The sequence below is a fragment of the Ptychodera flava genome, chromosome 8, assembly GCF_041260155.1.
Source record: "Ptychodera flava strain L36383 chromosome 8, AS_Pfla_20210202, whole genome shotgun sequence".
Classification (NCBI taxonomy): Eukaryota; Metazoa; Hemichordata; class Enteropneusta; family Ptychoderidae; genus Ptychodera; species Ptychodera flava.
The window spans coordinates 19234982-19253140 of NC_091935.1; the positions used below are offsets into that span (position 1 = coordinate 19234982).

General features: G+C 37.6%; 1 protein-coding gene across 1 annotated transcript in view; it reads right to left on the minus strand.

Annotated features, from left to right (window-relative positions):
* LOC139138731 (uncharacterized) overlaps positions 1-12600 on the minus strand; it is a 28399-nt gene extending 15799 nt beyond the window's left edge. The window contains exons 1-3 of the mRNA XM_070707243.1: positions 12432-12600; positions 6664-6870; positions 5570-5791 (exon numbers count right to left, since the gene is read on the minus strand). Coding sequence (XP_070563344.1) covers positions 5570-5791; positions 6664-6870; positions 12432-12498 — 496 coding nt within the window. The 5' untranslated portion in view covers positions 12499-12600. The remainder of the gene's footprint in view (positions 1-5569; positions 5792-6663; positions 6871-12431) is intronic.
* Positions 12601-18159: the final 5559 nt, after the last annotated feature.

Genomic DNA, 18159 nt, shown 5'->3' on the forward strand with positions numbered 1-18159 from the left:
GGACAAAACACTCGTGGTGGTTCGTCGGCTGCCAGCGGTCCCCTCGCTCCAATGTACACTCGAGGTGGTAAGCCAGCGGCCGGCGGTCCCGTCGCTAGTACAGTAGGCCTACACGCCGGCAACCAGCGATCCCCTCGCTGTAAAGTGTAGGGCCGCCTCTCCCAAACCATAGACAGTCTGTGCCCAAACCCGAACAAAACGATGGCTAGCCGCTAGCCCACGGTTACGTGTGGTTCGATACACAGCGGCCGCCGTGTGGGTATGCATAGCAAAATTGCATACCACGCAGCGCACAGCGGCCCAGTTCTGCATGGCAGGGCTGTGTGTTACCGGCGTGACACGGCCTCCCGTATAACGCCGGTAACACACAGCCCTGCCATGCAGAGCTAGCAGCGGCCGCTATGTATCGAACCACACACGTATCCCGTGGGTTTAGCCTCTAAACGGAGTGTGGCAAAGGCAAAAATACTCGGGCTGAAACTCCCGGTTTAAATTCAAGGCAACGTCTTCACTAGTACATGTAGAACGCGAACGGCTGTGAGGTCCAGGGTGTGAGGTACCGGCGTTACACGGCCGGGCCATATAACGCCGGTAACTCACAGACCTGCCACCCAGAGCTATGTATAGGCTACTGCACAAATATCGTAGCTCCATATATTGGACTCTGTGGATATAAAGATTTCTGCAATGGGGATCGATATGTCGTGTATGTGCCGGTCTAGCTCTGCGAGTATAGTGAGAGTATATGGCGTTGCGAAGGCCGGACACTCTCGCCATAGTCCTACTCGTAGTGGTAAGGCTTCATGCTTGTACAGTTGCGTCGCTCGTCATGTCGAACACGGAAAACGACGGACGTTCTCTCAACACGCGGCAGATTTCTTCAAAACTGTTCATTTTATCATGATTTGGGTGATCTTTGAGGATAGACGAGGAATTACCAAACAACGAGGTGGTATATTATCATGGTATTTGAACCCGATGTATCGAACCACACGTATAAAACTGTGTAGAAATCACTTAGGCCAAACGGCGATGACAGTGCGGCTCGGTGGAAGGCCTGCAGTGGGCTCCCTGCCATACCGCGCCTAAGGCATCGATATGTTCGCAGTGTTGCTATGAAGGATCATGGGTTGTACGTCTCGCTCGTGATCTGACCTGTGGACTGCTCAGTTAACTTGACTCTCTGGAACTATTCACTGTTAACAGTGTTAACTTGGACGTTCTTTAGGTGATATTGCCCACTTCATTTCATCAAGTATGGTTTCAAGTAGAGCAGGGCCCAGCCAAACAGAGCTAGGTTTATTGTCACGTTATCACTGAAATGCTCAATTAATATTTCGTCAAACATTGGAGTATGTGGTGATCGGATTCCCCGCTGTTGGGGATTCATCGATCGAAGGAAACGTGAACCATGAGTTTTTTTAATAAAATAATTGTAATTTCGGGCTTGTTTTTTTTTTTTCTGTGGCGAGTGCTCGTTTTTTTTTTTTTTTTTTTTTTTTTTTGTTTTGTTTTTGCTGTGGCGAGTCCTCATTTGTTTTTCTTTCCACAGGCCCACGCGTTTTTTTTGTATCTCTGTTCATGGCATTTTTTATTTTTTTCGTTTTTATTTTATTTTATTTTATTTTTTTGTAGATGAGATCCACTTTTGTCTAGAGCCATCACTGCCGAATTTTTTCTCCGATTTTCTCTCTTTACTGTCAAAGCGGCTGGTGGTTCATATTATATTTTGATTATCTATAATACGTTTATTATGAGACGTAGTGCTTTTTAATTTTCTTAAGTACATAAATATTTTTAATATGCATGGCGTTTTTTGTCTGATTCTTTTATAATGATTTTCTATATGTAGTTCACATTTTTATTTTTTGTACTATTTTTTCCGAGTGGTAGTAGTGATTTTTAGTGATTTTCTTGTGAATTTTGTGGACGTACCACTGTATAACATATTTTTCTTTCTTTTGTAAAATCATTATACTATTATACGTGTATGTATGTCGATAAGTATGGATGTATGACTTTTTCAAATCGTTGAAAATTGTTTATTTCCTAATTACGCTTAAAAGATTTTTTCTCAAGTTAAAATAAAGTATTAAATGACATTTCTGTCTTTTGTTTTTTAATTATACTTTTCTTACTTATTTCCTTCCTAATGAGACCGAATTTTTATTTCAATTGAGAAAGACAGTTTATTTTTGCACTGAATCGATAAATATTTTTGAAACATTTGGCGCGCCGTAGTCTGTACAGATAAAGATGACGTGCAACCGCCTTTCTTGTTGAAATAAAAATTCGATGGCATTACGGAATTAAGAAAATAAACGAGAAAAGTATAACTGCAAAAAGAGCAGAATGTTATGTAATACATAATTGTAAAATACTCTTTAAACTGTAATGAGAAGATAAACTGTTTGCAAAAAATTGGAAATACCACACTCCCATACTTATTGACGTACATACACGTGTATTTGATATAAAGGTGCAATGAACGCTGATTATAAGGGAAAAAGCAAAAAAAATCAAGCACACACACAAAAAATATTGAAATGATTAAAAACAAAACCAAAAATAGTACTTTCACTACTACAAAAAATAAAACGAACCACCATCAGGTCTGACTAAAAAAAGAAAGAGAATCACAATTGAAAAGTCGACCGAGATCGCGCTGGCATGGCGTTGAGGCTGAAAAGAAACCAAAACGAGGTCAGCTTGAAAAAATCCCCAAAACGAGGTTACCAAAAAAAAAAACGAGGTTAACAAAAAAAAAAAAAACAAGTAGAAAAAAAGAGGCCCGTTCGAGAAAAGAAAACAAGAGTGGGACACCCCGCAGAAAAAGCCCGACGTGTAAATTGAATATATTCTCAACGGCATGATTGTTACAGTTTAAATGCCAGAGGGGTTTGGATCATCACACTCGGATGTTGGACAAGATATTTGGGGTATTTCAGCGATAACTCTGAGCTTCTAGTCTTCAATATCATCTCATGGACGTCCAAGTTACGTCCCATTCTATATTAAACAGTTACAAGTGGACAAAACACTCGTGGTGGTTCGTCGGCTGCAAGCGCCAGGTCCCCTCGCTCATGGCGTGCCTCAATGTACACTCGAGGTTGTTAGCCAGCGGCCGGCGGTCCTATCGCTGGTACAGTACACACCGGCGACCAGCGATCCCTCGCTGTACAGTGTAGGCCCTCCTCTCCAAAACCATAGACAGTATAGTATGTGCCCAAACCATGGAGTCCTACCCGAACAATACGATGGCTAGCCGCCAGCCCACGGTTATGTGTGGTTCGATACATAGCGGCCGCCGTGTGTATGCATAGTAAAATTGCTACCACGCAGCGGCCACTATGTATCGAACCACACGTAACCGTGGGTTTAGCCTCTGAACGGAGTGTGGCAAAGGCAAAAATACTCAGGCTAAAACACTCCGTTTAGATTCGAGGCAACGTTTTCACTAGTAGGACCTACATGTAAAACGCGAACGCGCCCGACTTGACAAACACTGATCAAGCTGACGCTATTTCTCTGTATACTGTAACTCTGGGTGGCAGAGCTGTAAGTTACCGGCGTTACACGGCCAGGCCGTATAACGCCGGTAACTCCACAGCCCTGCCACCCAGAGCAATGTATAGGCTACTGCACAAATATCGTAGCTCCATATATTGGACGGTGTGGAGATGAAATGAAGCTTTCTGCAATGGGGATCGACATGTTTTGTATGTGCCGGTCGACGCGGTCTAGCCCTGCGAGTATAGTGAGAGTGCCTGGCGTTGCGAAGGCCGGACACTCTCGCCATACTCGTAAGGCTTGTGCACTGAGGTCCTGCGGGATCGCGGTTGCATCATAGTGCATGTTAAAGTTGCGTCGCTCGTCTTGTCGAACACGGAAAACAATGGATGTTCTCTCAACACGCGGCAGATTTCTTCAAAACTATTTATTTTTAATGCTTTGGGTGATCTTTGAGGATAGACGACATGAACGAGGAATTACCAAACAACGAGGTGGTTTATTATCATCGTATATGAATTCATTCCATTGTAGAATCCACGGTAATACATGTGGTTCGATACATAGAGGCCGCCGCGAGTATGCATACCATGCGGCGGCCGCTATGTATCGAACCACACGTAACCGTGAAGAAATCATATAAACGGTGATGACAGAGCGGTGGAAGGCCTGCAGTTCGCTCCATGCCATACCGCACCTAAGGCATCCATGTGTTCGCAGTGTTGCTATGAAGGGTCATGTTTTGCGGTTGTACGTCTCGCTCGTGATCTGAACTGTGGACTGTCTGAAATTGGCTCAGTTAACTTGACTCTCTGGAACTATTCGCTGTTAACCTGGACGTTCTTTAGGTGATATTGCCCACTTCACTTCATCAAGTACGGTTTCAAGTAGCTCTGTGTGGCAGGGCCCAGCCAAACAGAGCTAGGATTCAAGTAGCCCTGCGTACGATGCTGTGTGTTCCGCTACAGCTAATCGCCGAGCGCGGCGATTAGCTGTAGCGGAACACACAGCATCGTACGCAGGGACACACAGCATCGTACGCAGGGCTAGGATTCAAGATGTCAGAGTTATCACTGAAATGCTCAATTAATATTTCGTCCAATGTTGGAGTACGTGGTGATCGGATTCCCAGCTGTTGGGGATTCATCGATCGAAGGAAACGTGAACAATGAGTGTTTTGAATAAATTAATAGTAATTTCGCGCGTTTGGGTTTTTTCTGTGGCGAGTGCTCGTTTTTTTTTCTTTTTTTTTCTTTTTCTTTTCTTTTTTTTGCTGTGGCGAGTGCTCATTTGTTTTTTTCTTTTCACAGGCCCACACGTTTTTTGTATTTGCTCTGTCCATGGCATTTTTTTTTTTTTTATTTTTTTTTATTTTTTTTAGTAGATGATGTCCACTTTTGTCTAGAGCCATCACTTCCGAATTTTTTTTCTGATTTTCTCTCTTTACTGTCAAAGCGGCTGGTGGCTCATATTATATTTTTGATTTTCTATAATACGTTTTTTATGAGACGTACTGCTTTTTAATTTTCTTAAGTACATAAATAATTTTATGTATGCATGGTTTTTTTGTCTGATTCTTTTATAATGATTTTCTGTATGTGGTTCACATTTCAATTTTTTGTAATATTTTTTCCGAGTGGTAGTAGTGGTTTTTAGTGATTTTCTTGTGATTTTTGTATACGTACCACTGTATAACATATTTTACTTTTTTGTTTTGTAAAATCAGCACTCATTGCACCTTTTACGGGAACTATTATACGTGTATGTATGTCGATAAGTATTGATGTATGACTTTTTCAAATCGTTGACAATTGTTTATTTCCTAATTACGCTTTAAAGAACATTCTCAAGTTAAAATGAAGTATTAAATGACATTTCTATCTTTTGTTTTTTAATTATACTTTTCTTACTTATTTCCTTCCTTAATGACACCGAATTTTTATTTCAATCGAGAAAGACAGTTTATTTTTGCACTGAATCGATAAATATTTATGAAACATTTGGCGCGCCGTAAATATCTCGACGGTTTTTTTTTCAAGTCCCATTGATGTGTACTTACCAACAAATCGTCCCCATACTTCCATTTCGCACAAACACATGTTCCTCTTTGGGAATGATGGTTGTTTTAATTTTGTCAGTGTGGCGTATCTTCCAATGATAGGCTCAGAACATTGAACTGAACGCCGAGAATATGTATTCTCAATATCTCCTCGAAAACATCTTTCATTTTCAGCAATATCGTAAGAGCTACCTATCGTTATTTTGATGCTTTTATAAGATGCTGCAAAGTAAAACAAAGTAGATGTGAGGTAAACATGGTTCCATGTTGTAGTGAGGATAAAATCTATATGGTCGTATTTAAAGCAAGTGGTATATGCCTTGGAAAATCTATGATTCCCTTGATGTAAATACTTTGTGCCCAGTACTTTGTTATCGGTGGTTCGATTTAAAACGCCTTGGTATGAAAATTTTGCATTTCAATAAAGTTAATGCCTAGATATAACAGCCTCTAGCATCCTCGAAAGCGAAATCCTATATCTGGCTTATTTGTAACTTATGCAATTCTTTAATCTCTCGCAAATAACGGCTAATTGTCAGCTTACCTGCACAGCCTCCCTTTTAATAGGCTGGCATGCTTACATATAGTTATGGCAACCCATTTTTCTCGAGGCTTATTGGCATATATATATATAATATATATATATATATATATATATATATATATATATATATAATTTTCTCGAGGCTTATTGGCATATATATATATATATATATATATATATATATATATATATATATATATATATATGTCAACAAGTTATCGTGGGTCAATAGGTGATTTGTATTTTACCTTATTCACATACATATTCAAATTGGTTTAATACAAAGCCACCTCCCGTTAATCGAACAAGTATAAGTTTACGTTGCAAAGGTTTACTGGTGAACAATGTACAAAGCTAAATCTCTTCTACGTTGTCGAGAGCGTCAGTCATCTATAAATTAACAAAAAAAATCAGTTTCTTCAAATGAAACAAGGCTCTTTTTTCTAGCCACTTGGCTTTTGACATTGTTGATTTTGACATAGCTTGTCTCATTAACTGATACCGTGGTCTGGCTTTGCCATATGTCAATACATACAATTTTTATACTTACCTCCAGATTCACAGTTAGCATGTACTTGGTCCATGATAACGTTTGTCACGCTGTAATAACCTCCTAAGTCGATAACAAAAGTAGGCTCGTTTACTTTCTTTGTAGTTACAGCACACGTGCCTTGGTCACCATCACTCAAATAAGGCAAGCTGGTTGTATTCCCGCTGTTGGGGACCACGTCCACTACTTTGTGGAGTGCAACATTTTCTGAAAGAACGGACATTATATTTCCATGTATTTGAAGTTCAGAGGCAAAATATAATCGCAATCATACCTATCCGTAATCCATAACTCTAGGTCAAAATTCGTAATACACTAATTATAAATATAGACACAAAACAGCACAGAACAGACTGTAAAGCACCGGTACGCACAACAAAGTCAAATTCATGAAAGAAAGATATATAGACCTCTGGGCAAAAGGCCAAGAAGTGATGTCAGGTCTTTCGAAAATAGTAAGCGCATCCTGCCCCACATGTGGCACCCGCCATATATCAATCTGTAAGTCAAATAGGTAGTGGTCACCAACTAAGGTCCAGTGTCACTGATGCCATCAGCGATCATTTGTCGACGAGAGATGCTGTATTTATCTACCAGCTTGCGATACCTGCCAAAAAGTGTTTGAATGTAGAGACAAGTCTTTCTCTGGTGTAATCTTGATTTAACAGTTTGTAAGAGAGATAGACATGTCTCTCTACAAAATCACCATATGAACTGCATGCTCTTGCATATCGAATAAGCTGGGAAATATATACCCCATAAGCTGGTGAGAGCGGAATATTACTGATTAGGTGTGGAAAATTGATAATACTAAAGTTGAAATAATCTCGCTTGTCAGATAACCTAGTAGAAAGGTGACCAGTAGGGTCGAATTCAAGGAAAATATCCAGATATGAAGCAGAAGAGGCCGTTTCTGTAGTTTCTTTAAGGTAGAACGCACCTCGGAGACGGACATTCGGACCCTCAAACTTTTACAATTCTTTTCTGATATACCACTTGTGGGGGTTCATTTTAAAGCTCTTGGTGAAAGAAAGCTTTTCATCGGATTAGTTTTTCGAATTTCGAAAATTTTTATTTTTCTCCATAGAGTTAACACAGGGATGGCGGCCATTTTGAATTTCGAATATCGGTAAATCTTGGGTAATTTGTTTCTCTAGTACCAAAATTTGCACGGTGACCCCCTATTTTTATTCTTGATTTTGAAAGAGAAGGATTGAAAGATTCCTTGATTAAAGTTTGAGCAAAAGTTTAAGTCTTTTACTTTAGAGGTGCATATTACCTTAACCTCCAATGCTGAAGGATAAATCATAGCGATATAGTCACTGAATTTGAAGTTCTTCATTGAAATAACATCGTCTATGTATCTAAATGTAAAGTTGAAAGTTCTAGCTACAGAGACCTTTCTCTGTTTGATTAAATTCTGGATAAATTCTGCCTCATAAGAGTACAGAAATAAGTCGGCAAGCAAGGGAGCACAGTTGGTACCCATAGGAATTTTTATACACTGTTGGAAAATGTGTCCTCCAAATTCAACAAATATGTTGTTGATGAGGAAATCAAGCATACTGATAATGTCTTTCTCGGTAAAAAAAAAACTTTAGCGCTAGTAGTATGTTTTTCAAAATATGTAGAATTATACCCTAATACCACATATTTGTAACGACGTGAACCATTTTTTGTAGAAAAAATGCTTGGTTGATGATGTTTTTCAAGCGTTCTTTCAATTTATCATGTGGTATTGTGGTATGCAATGTGGAAAAATCGAAACTTGAAAAAAGAATAAAGCTCCTACATGTATATAGAATAATCCCAGATTGTCAACTCTTCCGTGACAAAGTCATACCCGTTCTTTTTATGAAGTTCCAACTCACGCTGGCGCCATGGACATATATTAAAGTGTGTGAGAAGAATGTTATATTCATGCAACGCATCATATGGAAGGGTAAAATTCTTATCTCCTCGCAACAACGCTTTTATAACTGTAACAAAGCAAAAGTAAAATGGTTGATTACTACAATAAAATAGGTTGCCTTGTGTGTATTGCATATGTGTGACATTCAACAAGCCTTTCCTGAATACTTAGACCTGGAATACATAAAATGTTCGGTGGCACCCTTGAGGTGAAGATGTTGATATGTGGTGAATCGTTTCATTTTCTAGGTGGGATATCAGGTATAATTCACCAAGTACAATTTGATTACATGACGATATTCAGGCACAAGCTCTGACCTTTTGTTGAATAGACTGTTCTTGTCGGCGTTGATTATGCAGAGTTTTCCTACGAGGCACAAATTTCAGCGTTTTGTTTCGTTGGTGTATGCTGTTGCCATGGTGACGATGGACTAGCTGATGGTGAATGGTAGTCCTCCGTGTTTAGATTCCATGTGTGTTTTGCAAGTTCGGCGCTATTTGTAGTACCTGTGGTTGGTGTAACGGCTTTTGAATGTTGATTCTGTTAGTCCGTAGTAGCATTTGGGTCTTCATTTTCTGCTTTCACTGTGGCTTTAAACATTACATATGTAATTTGGCAGTTTCCATCTACGGGACAGTTTTCATTCTTTTGGCAGTTGCATGCCTTCTGTGTAGCATCATACTGGATTGTAGCGATTCTCCTGCTGTGGTCGTTGATGATCGCAGACATGTTTGCCATGCAGCGATAGCTATTTTTGACGTTGTTCTTGTTCAATTAATATGTTTATATATATATATATATATATATATATATATATATATATATATATATATATATATATATATATATATATATATATATATTTATATATATAATATATAATATATAATATAATATATAATATATATATATAATATTATATATATATATATATATATATATATATATATATATATATATATATATAGAAAGCACTTATTACCTGGTACTTAGGCTAATGTGCCGTTTATTACCGTAAGGGGTCGTACGTTACAAGAAACAAATCGCTATTCCCCTCGGCCTCCGGCCTCGGGGAATAGCGATGGGTTTCTGGTAACACCGGACTAACACTGGTTTCATTGGGCAATTTGTTATTACAATCGTTATCGATCAAAACAGTTCGTCTTCTTTAAATATCTCGCGATTTTGATTGTCGTACGGAGGTGAGAATCGCAAAAATTTCGTTTGTTTACACTTACGGTAGCCATGTCAACGATTGCGGAGAGCAGCAGTCACTTTGTTTTTCATTTTGTTTACTTTAAAACTGCAAGAATTAGTGTTTTTCGGAAAACTCAACACCTGTTGACGTTTATCGTGCACAGCTCAAAGTTGATCGTCAAATATCAAGGCTGGTATTTTAAGGTGAATGTCATCAGGATTGAGCGATTTGGGCAGGGTAAATGATAATAGACTGTACTCTTCGATATCCATATTCAGTGCGTCGCATATATTTTACTTATAATATGGCAAATCGTAAATGGACTGGGCAACATATTGAAATACTGGTATTAAGAAACTCAATAAGCATTAAAGCTCGCAGACTCCGTTTTGATTCAAAACGTTGAAAATGAGGACATAAGCGTTAGGACGGGCGAGGCTTTCTTCAGAGCACTATACACATCATACATTATTGCCTGAATACATGCATGAATAATTTTTTTTTTTACGCTGATCCACAAGATGAAACGAAAGTCGGTGTTTTCAAGTACGTTGTCGCAAGGTCAAAAAGTATTACTCCGTCTTAATCTCCATTGCTACCAGGATCATCAATTGTATTTCTGAACTCACTTCTGTTGTCTACATTGTTTCACACATTGCAAAAATCGCTTGGATATAGTTCACTTTGTCCCGGAGTGACATACCTCTGATATTGTCGGATAGCTTTCGTTGCCCTGCCGCCGGTTTGCGAACTATTAAATTCTGGTCAGAGACTTATAAGTGCATATTGCTCTGCTATAGTGAAGCCAATAATCTATTTCCTTTCATATTTTTACACATCCATTGGCTATGATATACCTTCTGTTTGTCATATGCCCACATTCTGGTGACGTTTACAGTAAAATATCAGTCGTGATATTTTAGGATAAACGTCGAGATATGTACGATGAACTTCATCAGTTTTGGGGTGTTCCCGAACCGCATTTGCACATTCATCGTAAACAAAGTAAACAAACAAAATGGCTGCCGCCCTCCGCCTACGATGCAGATGTTACCGACATGAAAATTTGAAGGGCTTTGAGGACGAAGGATATTTCAGGTCGTGAAATACGGGAATAATATGTTGAATCTTGTAAAGTTATCAAGTGGTCATTACATCAAAGTTCCTGTAATTTTTCAGACAAGCTCTAGCAAACACTGTATCGTTCTAATGGCACGGTCTACGTCCGAACAGGCGGTGGGCGCGCAGCGTTACAGCGATATCGCGCGCGATACCTGTTGACATAGCAACTTTCAGGTAAACAAACAAAATGGCCGCCTCTCACCGCTCCATTTGACCGACCGAACGCTATCGAAATCGGGAAAGCAGGGGAAAGTTTTCGATCGGTAGCGATTGTAATAACATATAACTTAATAAAAAGTTGTACTCATTCAACTATATTTAGACCAAATGTCTTATTTTCTTATTATGTTCATTGATATATGGAGGATTTGTCGCGCAAGGTGTTGACTTCTGAACCAGGTCGTAGGACTACAGTTTAAGGATGAAGCCTGTTTACACAATTACATAGTTATGCGCAAGGCGGGATAAAAGTAAAGCCTAAAATTAAAGGTTTCCCTATAATTAGAAAACCTGGGCATGGGAAAATGATAAATTGCTTATTACAAGGTAACGCCAGTTCCTTGCGCGGTATCAGCATTCGTGTCATTTGAGCTGCGTCATCACACACTTGACTTCGTCTCGTGTCAGACGCAGCATAAATGGGACTCATGCTGATACGGCAAAGGAACAGGCGATATTGGGAAACAAACTCTAATTATTTGAAAGTGAAGATGAAAATAACAGTAGACCTCATAAAGTTGTGTTTACTTTGTGATTGATTTCCCGTGCACTTGAGAGTACATGTAGTACTTGTCTTTGACGTTCACTGTAAATTAACAGGGTGCATCTCTCGTAAGCATCATGGGACCTTCCATATCAAACTTATAACGAAGATGCATTTTAAGAAGCTATGAGGAGTTTTCACATTCTAAACTCCCTGAATCTGGTTGCTTGAATGAATAGTGCACATTTCTAAAATGGATTACACGGTTGCTAAAGCACAGCTTGTATGTTGATCAAGCTGATGAAAACATTATGCGACAGCTAAAGAAAGGAAATAATCGACAAGCAACTAAAATATACATCTGTTAAACGCTTGTGGCGATGAATTAGTATCTTTTGCTCTAATTATTCATTTGGTCACAATAAGACACCATAAGGTAGCCTTCTCTCCTCCAAAACGTTAACCAAACTGAGCTCTACAAGGTCATTAGGTAAAACAATTATTTACACAATAAATGTGTTCCGCACCATCCCGATCGAAAAAAACATGCAGAATTGGAGCAGGCGATCAGCAAATTTAAAATATAAAAGTAAAGCTTATAAGCAAATGGAGCAGTACAACAAAACGCGTACCATATGATAAAAGAAAAGACTGAACAACAGCAAGGGACGAAAAAGAATCTAATGCTCATATAAATCTTATAAACCTTTACAAATGTCAAAATGCTGGCTTTAAAGTTACCCCATCTCCAACGTGATCAGGTGTTAACTATACAAGATACCAATCTATTTCATCTTCGTCTTATACGTCTAAAATGTTCATATTCTACTTACCTAATGCCGTAGTCTCTTGCACCCAGTGAATAAAAAAGTAAAGCCGAAGAAAAGTGTTCACATGCATTGTTCCTTATGATAAGCCATATCGTGAATGAGAATTTGAAGGGTTTCTCTGATACCTTGACGTTTAACCTCTTTAAATATATCGGCAGCTGTCATGTTTGTGCTGAACGAAAGCAATTTTTTCAATTCCATCTAACACTAAAAAAGACCTTTACATCGACAAAAGAGGTAATTGAACTATCGTTTCTCGATAATTAACTTGAAATATATTTGGCGGAAAAAGTCGTCTGAGCAAAATTAAAACTCGCATTGTGAATTTCTATCGACATTACTTATTTATGGGTAAAATAATTACTCTCCTTTCACAAAAGAAATTATCAACATTTCCATTTAGACTGCCAGGACAGAGAGAGAAAACACCTAGGCGAAGCTGGGGAGTCAGAAACCATTTCGAGTTCAGTTCTAACATATTGATAAAGAATGATCAGTTATTTTTGTTTATGTAAATGATACTATAATGCAAGTGTGTATGTACATTTTATTTTTCAGCTTGTTTACTTGTCTAGCTGTCATGTCGTGGTTGTCATTCATTGTTACTGCACCTCTGTCACCAGAGTTAAAAATAAATCCAAAGAGCCTGTCGCAGCCAATCAACAAATATCACGAAATAAGTGGATGACAATCAGAAACAAAGTAAGATAGATGTTCCAGGTAATTAATGCATGGTTTTTGTCATGTTCCCTGCCAAGTCTTATATGTTTGATATTAACACGATTGGAACTAATTTGGGATTATTGGATAGTGAAGTAATGTCGGTTTAATCTGCAAAAGTAAGCTTATCAGCTTTTCTTTCTTAAGTTATAGATTTGATTTTATGAGTAATTTATATTATGCAATAATAAGCTATAGGGCACCTAACATTTTTGAGAAATTTGAAAAATATGAAGATATAATTATCCAAAATTAGTTCCAATCGTGTTTATTTTGAAATTGTTTCAATGACCACAAATAGGGATGGCACAAGATGGTCTAATAAATATAAAGAATGCAAATGACTCTGGTGATACAGCTATGTTATTAGTGCCTAAGGTGAGATTTATAAAGAATATTGGTATTGGATATGTTCATATTTTCTCTTATTCATTCTATGGGTTAATTCGTAGCAGAGGATTTGAATAGGTACAATTGCAATAGCTATGCAATGCAAGATATCTGCCAACCTATAACTCGACCTCGGTGTTAGGTCATGAGCACGTACAGTCAAATTTCCTAACAAAAGGAACAACCGCAGCCTTCATTACGAGGGCTACATACTGAGCTACTGGTACCCTAAATAGGGAGGTATTCATCTAAGATTGTTGATATATTGTCAGGTATTCTATGGCAGATTTTCAGATGTGTATATTGTACAATGCACCAGTGTACATCACATTATAATTGGACACTTATCAGGATACTGAAACAAACCTGTCATAGCTGTGCACTTTCAACAGTAAAAACACATACATGTACTTGTCCTTCAATTTCCTTCCGTAACAATGCTCCTTCATTATACTCTCTGGCGCTCTCTCTGGCTCTCTCTGGCTCTGGCTCTCTCTCTCTCTCTCTCTCTCTCTCTCTCGTCTTCAGAAACACTGAATACACGTTGTGTCTTTGACTAAAATTCACTGGACATAGGAGGACAAAGCCTATAGATTCTGGATTGACAGTATCAAGAGGAAAATTAACTTCCCATCTTACCCGCAGAGTGTCTGTTTCGGACTGTGCAATCTTCTCTGAGGTCAAAGTTCAACTCCAACAATCCCATATTTCCTTGAAGGTCATACTTCAACAGTCAAGTATATGTCACGTTACCGTGAAACTTTTTACTACCAGTATTGTGTATAGGAAAGTTACAGATCTGAAGTTCCAGTCATTGCCATGATAGATTAGTCAGAATTGATGCTATGTGAAAACCAGGAATTATCCTTATAAACTATGTGTCAATACCTAGGCTGCAACATAAACTTTTATCAACAAATCATCTTGTCCTAATGTCCGATGCAATTCTTTCCTTGAGTGTTGCACATAATCTTGAAATCACTCCCGAAACTGCTGTTTGGATACACTTAAGTGTGTTGTCACAACTGCCAAGGTTACGATTGACATTATTGGGTGTTTCTGCAACTTCTAATTTCAAGGTTAAAGTGAAAATCCTCAGGGTGTAGAAAAAAAGGCAGTTAATGAACCAAAATGATAATTTTGCATTATTTTGACTATCGACAGAATTATTTTAAAACATATGTCTTTGTGCTATGATTTCAATTTTTGAGAACTCAGTCCTACTAATTCTATAGTTTTCAACAGTTTTGACTTTTCAAAAATGCGGTTTTGTTGTCCATGTTATAGAGCATATCTCAGGTATGTAGTATTTATTTTAAGTAATGGATTTGATGCCAGTGTTTTTGAAAACAAGAGCAGACTGACCGTCATTTTACTGATTTTCGATGAAATTAGCTTTCAAACTTATAAAATACAAGCGAGACTGAAACTTTCACAATAACAGTTTACTTCAAAGTTGATATTTTCTTTGCAGTGAATGTATTATCATCTCTGTCAAGGTAGAATGTGCTTGGGCATTAAATTTATTGATATTTTATATTGGCTGCCATTCCCGTGCGGTGAAAATTAAATTTTTATTTTCACTAAAATAAGACAGTGAATTTCTTTTTATACTCTAATTAGCCACACCATTGGTAGCCCAGAAAATTATGGTGTACATTTGAGAGTCTTAATATGTCGTCAAGGCACACCCTCCCTTAACCCAACCAATACAGTGTGAAATCACTTCAGAGATTAGAGAATTCCCAGTAAAAATTTTGTCAATATGTTATATCAGCTTGCGAATGTAAGGGTTAATATTATGAGTCAAACAAACTCAAGGTCTGAAGTGTCATTGACTATTCAACATTTACACATCTTTGACTATTAAAAATTTAACATAAAATTATTCTCACAAAAGGTGCACAGAGCTATCTGTCCAGTATATTATGTATTAATGTGAATAGTATTGGGTACTTGTTATGGAGCTTTAGTTATGCTGCAATGTTACCATACCTATTGTCATTATGTGATACTAATATAAATTTTGAATGTATTTGTAGATCTTTGAAAATTCTCCCATGAGCGCTGTTCCTCTATTATAGAGTTCTACCATTTTTTTGCAATGAAATCATCTATTGCACCGGCAAATGAAAGCCTCTGTATACCCAAGTTAGTTTGGAATTAGATTTGTGAGCATTTAAGTCCTACTGGCTGATGAGCAGCCCAGAAAGCTATCACCATGTCACTGGTACATAATTATGGCAAGTCTGCAGTCTCTTTGAGATTATTTTATGGGATGTTGTTTGGAAAGTCTTCCAGAGATCTTTAAGAAAAACCTTGCATTTTATAAAAATAAGATCACATCATTTCGATATCTAGCCAAGTTTAGCACATTTTATTGTTGATATTTTGATGAAATAGAGTAAAGAGCCGTGAATATTTCAGCCAAGAGAAAGTGTTAAGGTAGTATGCACCTCAAAGGCGAAAGACTTAAACATTTGCACCGACTTTCCTTAATGAAACTTTTAACAATTCTCTTTCCAAATCGAGAATAGAAATCAGAAGTCACTGTGAAAAGTTTGGTGTGAAAGAAACAAATTACCTAAACTATTAAATTTACTTTTACTCATATTTGAAATTCAAAATGGTAGTCATCCCTGCTTTAGCTCTATGGGTTCAATGTAAAGTTCTCGATTTTCAAAAAATTAGGACAGCGAAATTTGTTCTGACTCCAAGAGCTTTAATACGAGCCCCATATGTGGTTGATAAGAAAAGAATTGTGAAAATGCTTAGTGTCCGGAGGCGCATTCTACCTTAAATTTAAATGCTCATTGCCAAGATGACACAGAATCAAGTTTAAAAGACTTAGGAAATGTATTTGCAGATATTTTTTAACGGCCAAGTTAGCTGAAAAGATTTCAATGACACTGATATTTAGCAAATGTGCAACAGTAAACACTCTCTGTACAACCATCTAAGCTTATCTATTTTAATCTGTGCACATTTTCACATGTTAGGGTCTAGCCGTTGTTCAATACTATCAAGTTATTACCACTCTTTGTCATGTACAAGGTGCAACATTAAACCCTCTGCAGAGAAAATCTAGCCATCCCTGTTCATCTTTCCTCATGAACTGTAATATTCACTGTATCCATCTGATCGTAATCCCATCTTCGACGGGATAAGATTAAGATAAAAGTAGGTGGGGGTTGGTCTTTTCAGGTTCTGTAAAAAATTCTTTTTCGGTCAAACCTTACTCGATTTCATGAATGTGTCTGTTTTTCTGCAACAGTATAAATATGCTATTGAATATGCTATTGCTTATCAGCCACATTAATAACAAGATTTATAATTACTCCTCTGATTTACAGAAGCTGGAACTTGATGATTTTTTCTCCGTTTTTTCAATATCATCAAAAGTTTCTTGTTCTACTCCTTAAAGCATGTTGAGGTCCATAGTATTCAGCGCGTCAACTCAGCCTGTACATTTGTAGTCTGCATTGTTATTGTTGACCAGTGAATTTAGGACCAGACTAGAACTTAAATATAAACAATAACAGTGAGTTTCACAAGTACAGGTACGGCACCGGCAACTTGCTAAATTGGGGGTGTTTCAAAGTGCTTCTGGAGAGAAGAACGAGAAATGGCAATATACATACAAAATAAAAATTGCAACACCAAACGTCACAGCTACTCTCCCTTTAATTTACATTTTTATTTGTGTTGTTGTGCTAATTCTTGATTCATTTTTATCTTGTTAATATTATCGTCATGTTTTGTTTTCTGTAATCACTACTTTTAGGTTGAGATCTCGTATAGAGTCATTTGCTGTACCTTAGCATGTGTTTTTGCCTTGTATTCCTGGTTATGCATAATAAGTAGAGCGCAAAGCATTAATGTACAGCTTGTGCTGGGAAGGAGTTGGGAGTGATACTGCTGTGACAAACGATTAACCGTGCTTTCTGAACACGTAAGCAGTGCTGTCAATTGGCTAATGATAAAATAAAAATTATTGTAGTACTACTCGTTTGTGTGACAATCAAGCAATTGGGCTACAAATTTATCTGTTTATCAAGCATCGAAAATAGCTCCAGCGACATCTGTTGTCGCCGATGAGTGAACCTATATATGAGTAATGGACCTTTGTGTCCCTGTCTAATTAAAATTGCTGTTTATTGTCCGTATATGAAATGAATTCCTTCCATCACAACTAAAATGAAATGCCAGTATGTTTGAATAGCCATGAGTCCCAGAGCTCATTGTGTTTCTACTCTCCCGCCCTGTTGTGACGGCATCAAAAATTATTAATTTCACGGTATACTACTTTTACGACGCACAAACCAATCTAAAATAACGTTTCCTCAAGTAAATAGCCGTGTAATTAGTTTAAAACTGTCGTCACTTATTTGTAGAGGATTTGCAATTCAACACCATTGGTTCTTTTAAATGATCATGTTTTTCAAAAGTGTTCGGTGCCCTATACCTGAGTGCTGCAATACAAATCAAGTGAATTGCAAAAAAATGAAAAGTAGATGAGCTTAAATTTGCTGATTAAACCAACATTACTACAATATATATATCCTTCCGAAACAGTTCCGATAGTTTTGTGTGAAATATTTCAATTGTTTGTCCCCATTAG